The sequence below is a fragment of the Squalius cephalus genome (assembly GCF_949319135.1).
Source record: "Squalius cephalus genome assembly, chromosome: 20".
In the NCBI taxonomy this organism is placed as follows: Eukaryota; Metazoa; Chordata; class Actinopteri; order Cypriniformes; family Leuciscidae; genus Squalius; species Squalius cephalus.
The window spans coordinates 33,293,109-33,311,832 of NC_137141.1; the positions used below are offsets into that span (position 1 = coordinate 33,293,109).

The 18,724-nt window shown below is 36.2% G+C and overlaps 1 protein-coding gene across 3 annotated transcripts in view; it reads right to left on the bottom strand.

Moving 5' to 3' along the window:
* The window catches only part of sntg2 (syntrophin, gamma 2), an 80,403-nt gene that overhangs the window by 17,706 nt on the left and 43,973 nt on the right, over window positions 1-18,724 (bottom strand). For 2 of the 3 annotated variants that reach the window (XM_079852553.1, XM_079852554.1), the window contains 6 exons: window positions 16,046-16,173; window positions 11,033-11,162; window positions 8,320-8,358; window positions 7,894-8,010; window positions 6,006-6,077; window positions 3,875-4,084 (listed from right to left, as the gene is read on the bottom strand). In XM_079852553.1, coding sequence (XP_079708679.1) covers window positions 3,875-4,084; window positions 6,006-6,077; window positions 7,894-8,010; window positions 8,320-8,358; window positions 11,033-11,162; window positions 16,046-16,173 — 696 coding nt within the window. The remainder of the gene's footprint in view (window positions 1-3,874; window positions 4,085-6,005; window positions 6,078-7,893; window positions 8,011-8,319; window positions 8,359-11,032; window positions 11,163-16,045; window positions 16,174-18,724) is intronic. The other variant, XM_079852555.1, reaches the window with a different exon arrangement.

Genomic DNA, 18,724 nt, shown 5'->3' on the forward strand with positions numbered 1-18,724 from the left:
CTAAGCCAAAGTTTGAGCGAATCAGCGCTGATTAAACACTGCAGAGAAACCAACACGCCTCTGGCAGAGAAATAAACCAGCATAATGCTCATGAGCCATAAATAAACACTCGTAGTAATTCACACTTGCGTGCTAGATCTTCATTCGAGGGTCGTTCGGATACCGCAGAAACTCAGTCGCTTTCAGAGCCGAAAAGTGACGCTCTGAGTTTGACCTCGGGTGGTATTTAAAATGACTTAAAGAGTACGGCAAGTCTCCGGAGCTGCTGAGTCTTAAATCCCCTTCATCCCATGAACTTATGTTAGCATATACTTCATAATAGCTGCCCTGCAGGAGTTCATGGTGACACCAGAGATGCGCTAGGCTTATGTATAGTGAAGGTAATTTAACGGCTCAATGAGGAGAGGTCTCACAGAAAAGAGTCTTCAGAGGAATTTAATTAAAGCAGTAATAACATTTGAAACGCACAAATCAGACACACACACACACGTGCTCCTGATCTCGCATGCATTGCACTGCATTGCTGACAGATGCAGAAATCAATGCTTCACTTGTCATATACCGCTTTCTTTGTGTTTAATCTCTTGAAGAGACATTTTAACACCATAACACTGATTGACAGGATATATATATTTTAAATTAAAAGATGCATTCATGTTACCGTAATGCAGGGTTTCTCAGACTCGGTCCTGGAGGGCCACTGTCCTGCACAGTTTAGCTCCAACCCTACTCAAACACACCTAGCTCCAACCCTACTCAAACACACCTAGCTGTGAGATTCTAGTGATCCTGGAGACATTGATTAGCTTGCTCAGGTGTGTTTGATCAGGGTTGGAGCAACAGTAAACTGTGCAGGACAGTGGCCCTCCAGGACCGAGAAACCCTGCCGTAATGCAAAAAGAGTTTACAGCATTACTTTGTTCGTTTGAGACAATAATTCTTTAAAATTCAATAGTAAAAGTACTGCTGCTTGATACTGTGCCTGAACAGGATGATTTTTATGACTGCATTACAATAATAAGAATAAAGCAACAAAACACTATAAATTGGCATTTTATGAATTTCTTGCCCCCCCAAAAAAACTTTGAATGGCAGTGTGTTTTTGACAGTAAAAAATGTGTTTTGGCAACTACAAATCAGATATCCTTATTGTTGAGCTGAGAACAACTATCTAAAGCTACACACACACACACACACACACACATACATACATACATATACGTGTATGTATGTGTGTGTGTGTGTGTGTGTGTGTGTGTGTGCATTTTCCCCCATTTTGACTTTATTACTGACAAACGCCTAATAAATAAATAGACGTAAATTACAATGTGCAGTTTTATTTTAAGTTCGCAAGGCTCCAGATTAACATTTTGAGGGCAGCATTTTTATTCATAATGTCGAAATAATAATTCAAAAGCAAAATGATTAAAAAATATATTTTTGGGAGTGGGAGTGGAAATGGCAGCCACCGACTGGTTTACATTTATATTTATTCATTTGGCAGACGCTTTCATCCAACACGACTTACAAATGAGAACAATAGAAGCAGTTAAACTAACAGTAGGACAACAATATGCAAGTGCTATGACCCTTCCCAGTTTAATCTAACGCAGTGTGTGTACTTTTTTTTTTATAAAGATAATAGATATAGAATAGAAGATAAAGGGCCCTATCTTGCACCCAGCGCAATTGACTTTGTACACCGACGCATGTATCATTCCTATTTTGCACCCGACGCACAGCGGACTTTTCCCTCCACAGACGCACGTCGGTTAACTAAGAAATACACTTGCGCTCCCCGGGGCGGTTCAGCAAAAAGAGGAGGCGTGTTCCGGCGCAAACGTTCCCTCATGCTAATTTGCAGGTTTAGAAACCAATTCCGCCACTGACCGAAAAAAACTAGTTTAAAGTCAGTGGCGCATTGCGCATGTTATTCATATGATATTTTAAGGGCGCATGCTTGGCCATAAACAATGTAGAGTGTGCACAACGCGCATACACTTTGATTCTCTCATCTACACAGAAGCAGCGGTTTTCATTTTTGCAAATCATACATTATTACGATAGATAGATAGATAGATAGATAGATAGATAGATAGATAGATAGATAGATAGATAGATAGACAGTTTATTATAAAAGCATACATCTAGCTTACACATTTACCCAAATTATCATACACCTGTTTAACCGAAGCTAATTTGGGTGTGTTTCTCCATCCCCAATGTCACTTCTCTGTGTTTTACGGCCCTGGCGAGAACGTCGGTCTCCTCGGCTGTGAACCGCTCCTGGCGTGCGTCTGGCAAATCCGCCGTTATAATAGCGATCCGCCATGGAACAAGCGCGCCTGCTCTTAAAGGGAATGTGAGATGACGCTCTGATTGGTTTATTTCACGTTACGCCCAAACCACACCTATGAATAATGAAGCTACTTCAGACCAACACATTTTAGATTTGCGTCGGGCGCAAGAGTCATTTATCCCGCCGGTATAATAGCAACAGCGCCCGAGATCCGCCCACAAAGTTACTTGCGTTTCGCGCTTGATACTTGCGTTTCAGATCGTTAAAATAGGGCCCAAAGTGTTAGTATTAATGGATATGTTATCGCAAAAAAAAGAAGCGTCTTCAGCCGTTTCTTGATAATGGCCATGGACTCAGCAGCTCTGGTTGAGTTGGACAGATCATTCCTCCAGCAGGGAACAGTCCAGGTAAAGGTCAGAGAAAGAGATTTTGTGGCTCTTTGAGATGATGGCACTACAAGACGTCGTTCGCTTGCAGAGCGCAAGTTTCTGGATGGCACATAAGGCTGAATTAATGAGTTTAGGTAAAAGGGAGCAGAGCCAGGGGTTGTTCTGTTGGCAAAAGTCTGTGACTTGAATTTGATGCGAGCGACAACTGGCAACCAGTTCAGTTTTGTGAGGAGAGGAGTGACGTGTGTCTCTTCGGCTCGTTAAAGACACTCTCGCTTCAGTATTCTGGATCAGTTGCAGAGGTTTGACAGAGCAAGCTGGAAGACCAGCCAGGAGAGCATTACAATAGTCCAGTCTGGACAGAACATTCACCATGGATTTAATGTAGCAACACTAACTGTAACCATGGAAGTTTGGCAGGAATAGTAAAATGCTTTCATTGGTTTCAATGCTAATTTAACGTATTATTTTTTATTTTTTAAATAAGTTTCTTTTTTAGTAAACTTTGTGTACACAAGCAAAATGTTCTCAATACTGGAGATCATGTGTAGAGCCCCTGGTGAGACTTCAGCAAAGTTTCATGTTGTGTCGAGCCTTCTTAGTGTTTTAAAAATAGCGATTTTGACGCTATCATAGTCGTGCCCCAAGCACTCCCATTCAAAAGCCAATTTAACCTAAAACGAAAATACGGTCAAACTTAAAAGTGGCGTTTCCATCCTAATTATGCTTTTAAACGAAAGTTTGCCTCGGGTAGATTCACAAAAAGACCCTAGATTGCTTTTTGGCGAGAGTTACCCTTTAAGTTTATCAAGCAATGAGAATACTTTCTGTGCGCAACAAAAAAAAAAAAAAAAAGACTTTATTCAACTCTTCATTTTCTTCTGTGGGCCTCTGAGTGAGTTCACGTAGAGTAACAGCGCAGCGCTTCTGTAGTCACTTGGACTATTTTAACAATGTCTTTACTAACTTTCTGGGCCAGCAAGTTTCAATAACAAAGAAGCCTATGAAGGAGTGAGACAGCTCTCCGATTTAATCAAAAATATCTTAATTTGTGTTCTGAAGATGAACGAAAGTCTTACGGGTTGGAACAACATGAGGGCGAGTAATTACTGACAGAGTTTTCATTTTTGGGTGAACTAACCCTTTAAAACCGTGTGGGTTTTGGTAAAGTAGTGTCCGGACTCACCCGTACTCTCTGCACCTCCATGAACACGGCTCTCTGAAAGGCTTTCTCCCACAGCACCAGGTCTGAGCCCAGCTCAACGCTGTAGCAGAAGCTCTGGCCGTGTCCCACGAGCACACTGAAGCAGAAGGGTTCACTGTCCCGCAGATCCCCGTCCTGCTGAAGACCCATATAAAACTTGGTCTGGATCCAGCAGTCTTCGGCTATCCATAGCTATAAAAAAAAACACAGATCTGAAGTAAAGTCGAATGTGAAGCAGATAAATCAGCAGATACATTTTTTTTGCACGCTGTGATGGATTTTTTTAATGAATAAAATAGTAAACTGCATATCAAACTAATCATAACTCTAACATCTTACCTTACTTTCTCTTTTTAGGCCTAACACTTTGAAACACAATGCACTAAAACGTTCTGTTCTTTGTTTTTTTAACGTTGTTTGGTTGTGTGTGTGTGTGTGTATGTAAAAATAACAAATATGTGAAATGAAACTAGACAGATGTCTAAACTTGAAACGTAACAAGAGGGCGTGTCTATGAAGAACCAATCAAATTGTGGGGAAATTAAGTCATGTTTCATGTCATTTTGCCATACCCCTTATTCTGTAAAAACTGTTGTATTCGTGTTCACTGGTGGGATTCTCTAGCCTGGAAATCCAGACCTAAATCTGAAAGATTAATGGTCTGGCATCGACTAATGAAACTCGGCCAGCTCGAGGGGCGGCATCAAGCATGCATTTGAAAATCTCACTGCACGCAATTGGATAACACTACGACCAATCACAACAAGTTATCGCTTAGCTACCAGCGGCGCTAACTGGTAGATTAGACTCTTGCCGTATCCGGTCGGCAAAACAGCAAAAACGCCCTTCTTGCAAAGGAAGGATTCGAGCAGCATCTTCTGTTCCTCTTTTAGATAAAAAGCCAAGTCTAACTCGTTCATTGTAGCGGCCAAAGCCTTTTCAAACAACTGGTGTTCATCCATAGCCATCTTACAATGTTTACTAATGACTTTGACGTCACAGCGCTGTCGTCATCTCGCCTCTGGCCCGCCTATACCAGATAACCCGATGTGATTGGTGCAGCTCGGATACAAGGGCATATTTAATGATCATCATTACTCGACGCCAGAGTAAACTCACTGAGCAAATTCAACTTGTGCTCTCGTGAGAACTCTGGATTTCCAGGTTAGGGATTAGATCCTCCTTGTTTCTTCTTGTGAGATTCTCTGGAGAACTGCTCTGAGATCCCCCGTCCGTGATTAAAGCATTTAAAGGACATTTGCAAGAGTCTGTCTGTCATTAATACTGCGCAGCAAGTTAGTTAGTTAGGGGAACAAGTAAGGAACTCGAGGCCAGTTGTCGACTGTAGACGCAAGAGCTAGAGTATAAAGATTATTGGGTGTCGATTGGAGACGCACCCGTTTAAGTATCGACTGGAGACGCTTGGGAGTCGACTGGAGACACCCCGGGTAAATTTTTTTTTTAAGTGTCGACTATAGACGCAGGTGATTAGGTTCCAGGTACGTAGTTAGGTTTAGGGAAACTATCTACAACACACATCGTGATTAAATGAAAAATATAAACATATCCACTTCTATTGGTATGAAGACTCTTAAGCTCACAAAGGCTGCATTTATTTGATCAAAAATACAGTAAAAACAGTAAAATATTATTACAATTTAAAGCAGCTGTTCTCTATGTGAATATATAGTAAAGTGTCATTTATTCAGCATCATTACTCCAGTCTTCAGTGTCACATGATCCTTCAGAAATCATTCTAATATGATGATTTGATGCTCAAGAAACATTTATGATTGTTATCATTGTTGAAAACAGTTGAGCTGCTTCAGATTCATGAGCAAATGTGATGCATTTTATTTTCAGGATTTTTTTTCTATGAATAGAAAGTTCAAAAGAACAACATTTATTTGAAATAGAATCGTTTGTTACATTTTAAATGTCTTTAGTCACTTTTGATCAATTTAATACCTAAGTGTTTGTTTCTTTGTTTCGTGTCTACGGTTCGACAGGAATATGATTTAGGAAAGTACATCCATGTTCACTTTAACTGACAAACAAAAGACATTCAGAGCAACTGGCATCTGTTGATAAAGCCATGCGTGAGTGTTTGTACCTTATGGACCTTAAAGAGAACCTCACAGAGGTGAAAACTAGCCTCTGCTTGAGCCCAGTCCGACACCAGGACCTGATGGAGACACACAGAAACACATTTACACAACAACACATCCACAGTTAGCAGGCAATTAGTCCTTTCCTTCAGTAACCTGGGGTTAAAGCACAATGAGGAGGTCTCTGGGTCAAGCCAACTTACACTCTTTCAGTTCAAGACTGTTAACCAACAGCTAACACAAGCCACAGTCCCACACTCAACGACTCAAAGATGCGGCTGGTGTCGCTCGTATGCACACGAGATACTGATTCACCAGTTCGCTAGGTTCACTGGTCACCTTAGCAGTTACTTGTCTTGTTTTTCGCCGTCAGAATTAATTTCAACGCTGGCATTTCCATTAAAATCCATGTGCATTAAAAAGTTTGAAGTAATTACCTCTTCATGACCTAGAGAGACATAGCGCTTATGTAACAGTCTGTTCTCTCTGCGCACCACACACGTAAATCTGAAACATAATGAGATGCTAATGAATTTGCTGAACGTCTCTCTTGGCTTTAAGGCATGTTAAATGCTATGTTTCCTTGCAGTTCTCCCTTTATTAAATTCAGTAATGCACATTTAATGAAATAGCAAAGAAATATCAGCGCGGTGTTATTTTGGTCACAAAATTGATCCAAACCACTTACAATAACGTTAATGCACCAATCACGGAGTCACGTAGAGGACGCTGAAGCTGAATATCTCATTGCATTAGGAAGTGCAGACAGTAAAATAGCACACAAAGCACTGCCAACACAAAGTACAGGGTTGTATTTCATAACTGATGAAACCTGTGTCTTCAGGCTTAATGGCAAAGATGAAACATTTGTCACAAATAACGTATGTGTGCGAGGCCACCGCGGTAATGGCTTTTCCTCGCCACAGTCCATTAGAAAGTAATAGATTGATTATATATAATTAGAATGGATGTCCCGAGTCTGAGACCACCAAAGGACAGGTAATGTTGTCATATTTTGGACGATAAGACACTGGGTATGTTCAGAATATGATTCTGCCATTCTACATGGACTGTTTTTGCAGTATGTAGTTTCCAGCCTGATCAAGTTCACTAGTGTTTCACATGTTATGTATTATGTAAGATGATTTTCAATGACTTTTCCAGAAGGATTAAAAAAAAAAAAAAAAACACATTTATAGAGTTTGGCCAGTGAGTTTTCCATTCATATTTCAGGTACCTATGATATTATATTAATCTTTGTAATTTTATATAAATATATATTTATATTATATATACATTCATATTTGAGGTACCTATGATATTAAATTAATCTTTGTAATTTTGTATATATATATATATATATTATTTAATAATTTTTTATGGATAACTGAATAACTGCATTTCATTTATTATCTAGGTATAATAATAATATTAATAAAAATGTAGGAACCATGAAACACAGCAATATTACTGAATATATATATAAATATATATATATATGATTATAACACACAAATACCTGCATACTAGTATGGATATACAATAAATATAATTTATTATTAAAATATTTAATTAATTATTGTTTTACTTATTATTAAGCTGAGATATTATATTATATTATATTATGTTATATTATAAATATTATATATAATATTATATTATATTATATACATTATTATTATATTATACGTATATGTATGTGTTTGTGTGTTATAATACTATATTATTAGTTTAATAATAGCCGACACAGCAACCTTACAGTGGCTTCACTAATGGCTTGGTTTTGTGGTAGAACTGTTTGTCCAAACAATGGTGCGAGTGTCCAGAAAGCCCTGACTGTGAAGACCCCGAGCATCTCTGCAGGACTGAATACTGGCAGTGTTTGACACTTACAGGAGGACTCCTGAAGATGAGAAGAGAAGATCCTCTCAGCGCCAGAAACCTGCAGCTGTGTGTGGACTCGGAGTCGCCGGCCTGGACCTGCTCACACACCCAACCCATGTGGACAATCTGCAGGAGAAAACCAATCCCACTCAGCACACGGATCCCAGCGTCTGTGTGTGTGTGTGTGTGTGTGTGTTCAGCACACATCGGCAGGGGTTCCTCTGCCAGTATTGGATTTCTCCTGAGTAAATATGACTGAATTACTCTCTGCTGCTTATGAATTACTAATCAAAATGCAACAAAGAGCCAGAGGTCGTTACACGATCGCAGTGAGATGTGTTATTGTCGTGAATATGACATATTCTGAGGCTGTAAAATAACTGATACAATAAGGATAATTACTTTCTATCCTAGGATTTAGTACAAATGACCTACCTGATCATCAGGAGAACCATATTTATTCGCCGTCTTCATCTGAAACAAATGAAAACATTTCTAAATCAATGATCGTATTTTTCACTCTGTATGTTTATTATTATTTAATATGCATCACCAATTACAACTATGATGAAATTACCAGCTTTTTATTCTTTAGTGAATTACTTTAAAATTATAAAAATATACATAAATACTACTAATATTATTATTCTATGTTTATATATGATATGTGAACAGCCTGACACAGCAATATTACTTAGCTCAACTATAATATAATATAATATAATATAATATAATATAATATAATATAATATAATATAATATAATATAATATAATATAATATAATATAATAGTAGGTGAGCTGTAGTGGTTCCTAAGTTTTTTTTTAACTGATATAATAATGATATTCAGTTCTATATTATCATGGATTATATTTTTCATTATTTAATATTTATCACTAAATTACAAGTATAATGAAATTACTGGCTATTGATCATTTAATAATTAACATTGAAAAAAAAAAAACACACACACAATTTAAATTATATATATTAGTATTATACATAATTTATATATACAGACTGATATAACCTTGTGATAACACTTATATATTCAGTACAAAATTATATATAATGCTGTAAAAAACATTCATAAATCATTATAATGCATGTTCTTATGACTAAATCTTATGAACATGCATTACACTTGTTAAAGGTAAACCATGAATAGGCAAGTATTCTTATTAATCGACATTCTTAAAGCAAGCACGGGCCTATAATGCATTAAAACATATATTCTACATATATAACACCTACATAATATGAATGTATTTTAAGTTCAGACATGAAGTGCACAGACAGTGCTCAGCTTTGGAGGCTGCTATCTCTCTAAATAAGTCAGCTGTGATTGACGGTATATTGGCTAGCTGTGAATCTGCCAAAGTCGACTTATCAGCCAATAATCCGCTCGCGGGTCAGAATGTGTCAAACAACTCTCATCTCCCATCATCCTCGCTGCTCAAGCATGTGTCACTCGCTCTATTTATAGGTTATAGGTCACCACAATAACAGTTCCGCTTCCCTCTCACACACACAATCAGCTGTTAATTGAACGTTTAGCAATCAGTCTCTGTCTCCATCATTAGGTGACGTAAAACAGGCAGCTGTGTGACAGAAGCCCACTGGATCATCAGCGCACTAATTAACACAACGCACAGGAAATGAGATCGTTAGGCAAGAGGTTGGTTCTGGGAGCAGCATTATGACTTATGAATTTCGTCCAAGAAAGCATGAATCTGGAGAAACTCAATAGACCTTTATGAGGCTTTTTTTGCATTATAAGTAAAAGTTTCTGGAGTGTCATGAAATCTCACCAAAAATATCTACAAATATCCGGCTAAATAACTAACTAAATATTTATAATATAATATAATATAATATAATATAATATAATATAATATAATATAATATAATATAATATAATATAATATAATATAATATAATATAATATAATATAATATAATATATCAGTTTAATAATACTACTACAATATTTATTATATTATCAGTTCATATTTAATTAAATGTAATTAACATAGCAAAAAACTAATCTATTCTATTAGATTATATTACATTATATTATAAATAATGGGTATATATATATATATATATATATATAATTGTATATGATTTATTATATATAAATAATAACAAATAATATTTTTAGTTCTATAATGTATTATATGCATAATGACATAAGCTTAAATAATGGCTTAATTGTCCAAACAATAGCAAAATGAAAGTAATTAAATCATTAAATAAATGAATAGTATGCATTAAGAAAATGATGCCTTTAAAAAAAAAAACATTAAATACTTTCTGTATTGTTTCATTATTTTGAACGCAATTAAGCAAATTTAATCTTTTCCTAATTAATACTGTAATGCTAAATAAAATAAAATCATGTTAATAATAAACAAACTACTAATAATAGTAATTGTGTTTTTTTTTTACTGTAAAGTACATCTGTGAAGTGTATCATTTTAAGCATACATTGATGTTTACTAATAACAAAATAATTGCTTCAAGATTGCTTCCACTCAGTTGGACTTGAGATGACTCAAAAACAAAGCAAATAAATAAATATAACAAAAAATACTAAAACGTTTTTTTTTGCTCTTTGACAAGGTTCATAAAGCTAAACTGTAGTGTACAGAAAACTTTCACCAATACAGGCTTGACTACATCAGATACTTATTTCAAAATATCATTTCTAAATGTTCTCTTTTGATCTTGAGGTGAAACACAACCCAGGCATGACTTTGTAAGATTCACCAATAAATATTAATATATGTATAGATATGGTGGACTGTATATCATCTTAAGACAAGAAGAAAAAATCTCTCTCAATGCTTTTGCATTCTCTTGCAAATGTTTTGCAAAAGATGCAGAAAGTCTGAACACAGCAAAGTTCCAGTTACATATTCATATTTCAACCCGAGAACTGTCATGACGGTCTTCTGCTTCACTTCTCTGGCATAAAGTCCAGTGCATTTGCAGCAGAATGTCAGTGCATGAAGAATGAGCATTAGGCTTGATAGACTTCTCATCTCTGTTGTCCTCTACACTCGAGGTGTATCCAGCTCTCACACACCTGACGTCTCATAGCTTCACTAACACCATCGCCTCAGCTCATAACGCATGTTACTTACGCTCTCCTGCGTCAGATCGTTGATGTTGGTTGATATTGCTTGAAGCCAGTCTGTGCTTTCTCCCGCCGTGCAAAATTGAAGAACGTGCGTGCAAACTCCATCTAAGGCAATGACTTCAAAACTGTTCGATCTGGAAGAAAAGGAGGAGGATAAAAAAGAATATGATATATTAAATTTGCTGAAAAAAGTACAACTCTGGCATACCGTACTATGACAGAGATCAAACCGTTTTTTTACAGCATGCAGATTTAATGGATTTTACCATTATTATTGTTTATTATTAGTGTATTTATTTATGTAAATTATTATTATTAATAATAATAATAATAATAATAAATGATTATTAAATTAATTAATATAATATAATGAATATAAAAAATAATAAAACTATAAAGTAAATAAAAAATAAATAAATAGTGTTGCTACTACAACTACTAAAAATAATAATATAATAACAATGATAATACATTAAAAATAAATTAATAAAAAATAAGTACTACAACTACTACTACTAATAATAATAATAAATATTACTAAATTAATAACATAATATGACAAATATATAAACTAATAAAATAAATAATACATTTATATATTTATATATATATATTATTTAAATAAATTAAATAAAAATAATAAACATTTACTAATAACAACAACAATACTAATACATTTTTATTAAATTGTTAATTAATATAATAAATATAACAAATATATAAAATAATAAAATAATTATTAATTAAATAATAAATAAATAATACATTAAATACAAATAATAAATTAATAAAATATAAAATCATTATTACTAAAAATAATAATACTAATACTACTACTACTACTACTAATAATAATAATAATAATAATAATAGTTCATCATCGATTCTGCCACAGGTAGGTTACGTGACAAGCAAACATCTGGTTGAAGCATTTATTGTATATCATTTCACAGGCTTTCACAAACTAGAGAACATATCATCAGTCCACGAGGACTCTATTCTGAACAGAGCCATTGTTACTGTAAAATAAACTCTGTAGTTCATGATGCAAGAACGAAACATTTCCCGATCAAATCTTCAAGGCCACAGAGGTTTATTATAATATTGATGAAGACATGAATAAGACATCAGAGATATACTGCACACTGCAAGTGCAGACACTAAATCGACAAGTATTATCAGAATTTGTAAAGGATTGGATCATGCATTTCAGTCACAGATGATTAACTATTCCATGTGAGCTCCAATAAGTAAAAATAATAACTAAATAAACTAAATATTCATGCCATGAGACCAGACTGTCTACAAATCCCACAGCAATATCAATAGATTATAAATAAAACTTTATTTGCTGCAGTGATGCAATTCCTTTACCAATCAGTGATTGGCTCTTTTATTTAGAAGGCGGGGCTTACTCTGCATATGGCACATTTCTAACATTCATAGTAATACAAATGCACAGTCTTTGCATATCTAAAGTCTCGGCTCAAACACAGCCGTCAGTTCAGATTATGTGGTCTGGTTATTTCCGTTTGTTTTAAATGTCAAAAGCTATCAATACAAATGCCGAGGAATGAAATGCATTTGTTGAAAGACGTTTGTCACGCTCACTCCACCATCAATTGTATATAATGGGACGGCTTTGACATTTAATATCAGGAGTGTGTTCAGAGATGAATTACACTTTGACTTTTTAATGATAGCTGTCAGTTGAGTTCAACAGAGAGTGACTGTCGGATCAAAACATATTTCTGAGCAATCATTTCCAATGTGGCCTTTAGCATGTAGATTTTATGCATTGCTTATGATGGACACAAATCCTGAAGATAAATATTTCTAATGCATCAAATCATGATGTTAAGTGAGAGCAAGACTGAAGCTCTATTACTAAACTGAAGCATTGCTCTTAAAAGACTGAACGCATCTTTAGCAGCTTCGAACTTTTTCCAATAAAGCAATTCAATAAATGGTGTGATTTCAATTAATGCCAACCATGTGTGAGATCATTCATCGCTTGGCCTTTTTCAGACAGAAATTGCCTGGAGAATGTGATGTTCTGCTTGAACTACCAGCAGACTGTAGCCGAGTGCTTTGAAACCAAGAAGCCGCCCGTGTGAGTGACAGAACACAATAAAAATCTATTAGTCTGCGGAGCGGCATCGGCATACGAGGAGAGACGGTTATAACGAAGACGAGAAGAATGGCGTAAGGAAAGGGACGAGATGTTGACGCACAGACGCTTCGGGCGTTCATCGTCTCACAGGAGACTGAGCAAAAACAGTGTTGTGAAATCTGAAAGCATCTTTCTTACATTCAGAAAGAAGGATGCTCTGTGGGAATTGTGCCGGGATGTGAAATCCCAGGTGAAACTTAGGTAACGCTTTATTTTGATGCTCCACTTTAGACATTCTACTATCTGTGCAACTCAACATTCATTAGAGTATTAGTGTGCTTAAAGGAGTCGTTCACTTCAGAATTAAAATGTCCGGATTATTTACTCACCCCCACGTCATCCAAGATGTTCATGTCTTTCTTTCTTCAATCGAAAAGAAATGTTGTTTTTTGAGGAAAACATTCTCCATATAATGGACTTCAATGGGGTCCAACGGGTTGAAGGTCCAAATGTGAGTTTCAGTGCAGCTTCAAAGTCTCGACACGATCCCAGCCGAGGAATAAAAGTCTTATAGACAAACCATCGATCATTTTCTAAAAAAAAAAAACAAACATTTATATACTTTTTTTAACCACAAATGCTGTCTTGCATGTCCACGACTTCACGCATTACGTAATCAGGTTGAAAGGTCGCGCGTGTTCCGGTTCAAAAATGTAGGGTAAGGCGAAAAACCTTTCTCCTCCAAATTCAAAATCGTCCGACATCGTTATACCTTTTTTTTTTTTTTGTAAATGGTGTTTGACTTAGTCTTTGCACGTTGGCTTTGTAAACACTGGGTCGGTTCTTCCCCCTACATCACGCTTGACCTTTCAATATGATTACATAATGTGTGATGCATCACAGCTAGTGCAAGACAAGCATTTGTGGTTAAAAAGTATATAAATGTTTATTTTTTTTATAAAATGGCTGATGGTTTGTCTAGATAAGACTCGTATTCCTCGGCTGGGATCGGGTCGAGACTTTGAAGCTGCACTGAAACTCACATTTGGACCTTCAAACTGTTGGACCCCATTGAAGTCCATTATATGGAGAAAAATCCTGGAATGATTTCCTCAAACACCTTCATTTCTTTTCCACTGAAGAAAGAAAGACATGAACATCTTGGATGACGTGGGGGAGAGTAAATGATCAGGAAATTTTAATTCTGAAGTGAACTGATCCTTTAATATCGAACACTTTATTTTGATGCTCCTCAACAGACATTATACTGACTATAAGTAACTACATGTCGACTTATTCTACTAACCCGAACCTAACAGTCTATTAATACTCTAATGGGAGTAAGTTGATGCATAGTTGAAGTCAAAACTGTGAAAACGTACAGTATTAAAATAATAAATCTGGTCCAGGAAATACTTCAGCTGAACCATCATAATGCACCTTTGGATGCTGCAAATGTTTAAAAATGCATGCACTTGCTCAAAAATCCTTTAAATCAATCGAGGAGTCATTCTCTGTGAAAAGTTCTACTTCATAGTAAAGTTGACGTACAGAAAAACAAATCAATAACAGCAAAACATATTTAAGCATGGAAAGCCTGACATAAGAGTCAGAAAAACGAATTTTTTGAAATGGAACAGTTTATTGAAACTTTAGATAGAATTAAAATAAATTGCATGTGTTTTTTGTTGAGCATCATATTTGATACATCAGGCTTTTATGGCTCATTTAGTATGATATAGTAAGAATATGAAGGGAGACTCAAACTGAGCAAAAATATGTATTTTGGTGCTGATGCTGATATTTATATGACGCAAAAGAAAGATGAAATTCTGATAATACATAAAATGCATTTAAATATCAGTCATCCCTCTTTATCTGCTATAGGGCTGCATGATATTGAAGAAAAATGCGATATGCAATAACTCATTAAATAATGCGATATTCAATATGCGATACGATAATGCTTAAAGTGTGTAAAATAAACTTAAATTATTTATAACCTACATACGTGTTTCACATTCTTTTTGTGACAATAAAACATCCCTACAGCTTCTGACAGTGAACATCAGTGGCATCAGAAGTGTTATTTTAACATCAGTGTAAACCACAGGGGTTCAGGTTATCCTACATTAGGATTATTTAACAACAGAAACTGAATAATCAAATGCAAAAATAAAACACTGCTTAGTTTTCACTGTATGAAATAAATATATACTGATTCTTATTAAAGCTACAGAAGTTATTCAGCCGAGAGCAGTGAGTGATTTTCTCTTTGTCTTTTGTTCATGACTCCAGTTATTGCAAGCCATTGCAATATGCATATTGCCATATTTCGATAATTTCGATATATTGTGCAGCCCTAATCTGCTAATAATATGTCGACATGAATCAGGCGACTGAATGCATGTGGCAGATTTTGTTCAACAAGTTTTGATCATGTTGATCATTTTCAGGCCTGAGAATTTTGTGCATCAAACATCACACAGCAGGCTTTATAGGGTTAAAATCAAAGTTGTCGGAAATAAAACTCCCGAAGCATTATGCATTCTGCCTAATTAAAGGATGAGAAATGAATCTCTCTGCTTTCCACCTGCTGCAATCACAACCTTTGAGAGTTTTAAACTGGTTATTTACAGATGTCTTTTCTCAATGTGATCCGCTATCATTCCGCTTTTCAAAGGCAGCTGAGCCGAGTAAAGTCAGAGCCACTTCTTCTTCTCTGCAACCTGCGCTCCTCCCGCTGGTCCTGCATCGCTGACCTTTCCAGACACGGCATGCCGCTGCATAGATATTGGATTTAACATCCTCTCACCTAAATGAAAAATGCTTGCAAAACCAACATTGGGAGCGGGCGCGTGTCAAACCCTACAGCTCGTGCAGCGGCGCAGCGGATTACCGTACCTTAATTTATCGGTTCCAGCTTTGCGTCGAGAGATTCGAGCCATGAAGAGAGGGAGGGAGACGGCATCCAGCCAGCGTTTCTCATACTTTGGTTCATTAGCCGAAGGTGAGGAGGGCGACGACGGGGCCTAGATGGAATAAATGAGAGGGAGAGAGTGAGAGGGCAGAGCAGAAACATCTCGCTTTAGTGCCATCATCCGCTGCACTTTGATCACGATGCCAGCGGCCTCATAACAACCAAGAGTCCGCGGCGCTCCGACTACACCGATAATAACTCTGGCTCAACGGTATCCTGCAGTATTTTACAAATGAATGAGGATTACAGTGGCCTCGCAGAAACACAGGATATTTTCATGCACGCCATGAGAACACCGCACAAAAAATATTTTTGTCTTGTTTTCCAGTACAAATATCTAAAGGTTATCAAATATCTAAAAACCAAACCAACCAGCTATGAGGAGAATCACAAAATTATGAACTTTGATTTGAGGCAAAAAAAAAAAGTGTTTGAAAATCGGACAAAAATACAAAGATATAAGACTGTGTACCTAATGGATTTAGTGAGGGAAAGAACTACAATACCATGATGCATTGCGAACAGCATAATAAAATTACAAAATGATAGAGAAATATAAAACTATTCATTTAAAAAAATGTTAGCACATTGATTCATGGGAGTGGGCGGAGCTAAAGAAAACTTTTTGCTTGTTTCGACTCTGATTGGTGAATTTTCTGAAAAGCATCATGGGAAATGTAGTTTTTCATCACATTCTGCTGTTAAGCACGATTATTTTAAATCTAAGTTGAAATAATGCAGGCAAATAGAAGCAAGTACCATCGATTAACAACCTCGTAGCCCACAGTCTTTAAAGGTTTATAATGTATCGTTAAAAATCTATTTCCCTATGGAGATGACTTCCGGAACCCGACTGTTGCGCTCAATTCAATGGGAAAACAAGTTTATTTTTCTGACTACACTGGCAGATGTTTGTTTTTGTTTTAAGCATACATTTTTCATAAAACAAGACTTAGAAACTGTAATTTAGCTTGTTACGTAAATGTATCTCAATTAGGAAAACAAGACCAAGAATACTAAGATTTGGAACTCGGCAGAAAGACGATGAAAGTCAAGAACGCTTCAGCCACTGTAAACACTAAAGTCAGATTCCTAATGCTGCAAACGCTGCTGGGAACCCATACAGATTAAGCTTGTCAAGTCCACAGTTTATAGTCTTCAAAATGTGCGTCACATTTGTACGCGACTCACTTCAACAGCAAAATCCCATAAGTCATATCGGCATTAACATAATATTATGGATGACATGCGTGAATCTCTCGGATGCAAATAATCGGTGAGGTCGGTAAGCTTATAAATCTCCTAGTATCAAATCAAAATCATAATATTTTTCTGCAAAACATATCAGTACAGGCGCAGTGCACTTAAGATGAGGATATAGATTTTTTGAGGTGTTCCTGACCTTGCTTCTAAAAGCAACATATCTTAGGTTTATATAAAAACTTGAAGAGGGGAAAATGCAACTTGAAGTGTTTTTAAAACCCTTTCACGTATCCTACAGTAGAAGTTTCTTTTCACTTTAGACAGTTTGAAAAAAACCCTATCAACCTGCCAGAACAATAAAAATGCATACAATCAATAACATATGCAAACCTTTAAATATTAAGAAATATTACCAAAACACACAATAAAATTACTAAAACTAACTACTAAGCACTACTGACATTTTCAGAGTTATTTTTCCTGTACAAGACACTTTTTTGCATAATTATCTCTGACTGGATTCTTTCACTTGTGGCTGAATTCTCAAGCCATCATCAATTACATGTGGAGCTCTTTCTCCAGTCAAACTCTCCACTCTGCTGTTTATTCAGGCCGAGGCTGGGTAATTAAACTTGATTTGACTTTCATGTTGCGTTGCACTAGACGACACTGAATGAAATATCGCAGGCGTGTCAGGATGGATGAGACTGACAGAGTGTCTCTCACGAGGAGCCGAACACCAGCTCTTCATAAACCTCCAGATACAACAACGGACAAAATACACTATTTCCCAGATAAAAACAGGCCCAAATAGTTAATACTGCCATACTATTGTCATATCTCGATGGATGGATGGATGGATGGATGGAGATAGAGAGAGATAGATGGATAGATAGAGAGAGATATATAGATAGAGATAGATAGATAGTTCGTTTTTCAAACGAGTCAAAAGCCGTTTCGTTGTGACGTCAAGACGAAACATTAGCATATTGCCCGCCCACTTATTGCGCGCGCAGAGACACCAGGGAAAACTTGAACCTCAAACCAGCAGCTGATTCCTGTGGACACTGGATAGCATCATGTCGAGAAGACACTGTGTTCTACAATGTGAAGGTAAAGCCAGTTTTTTTTTCACTGCCCAAGGATGAGCATGTGAAGAATCAGTGGTTAAAGTTCATCTTTACCACAATATCACAGCAGTATAATCCTAAACTTTTGCTATGTTCCCTTTATTTCACTGACGACTGCTTCTCAAATCTCGGAGTTCAATACAGGATTCGCAAACCGCTTGCTCTTGAAAGATGGTGTTCAAAAAACTTAGTTTTGAGTTTTATATTGTGTAGCTTTCCTGCTAACTAGCTAACTCACGTTATCACTGTCTTACTGAAATACTTCTGCTA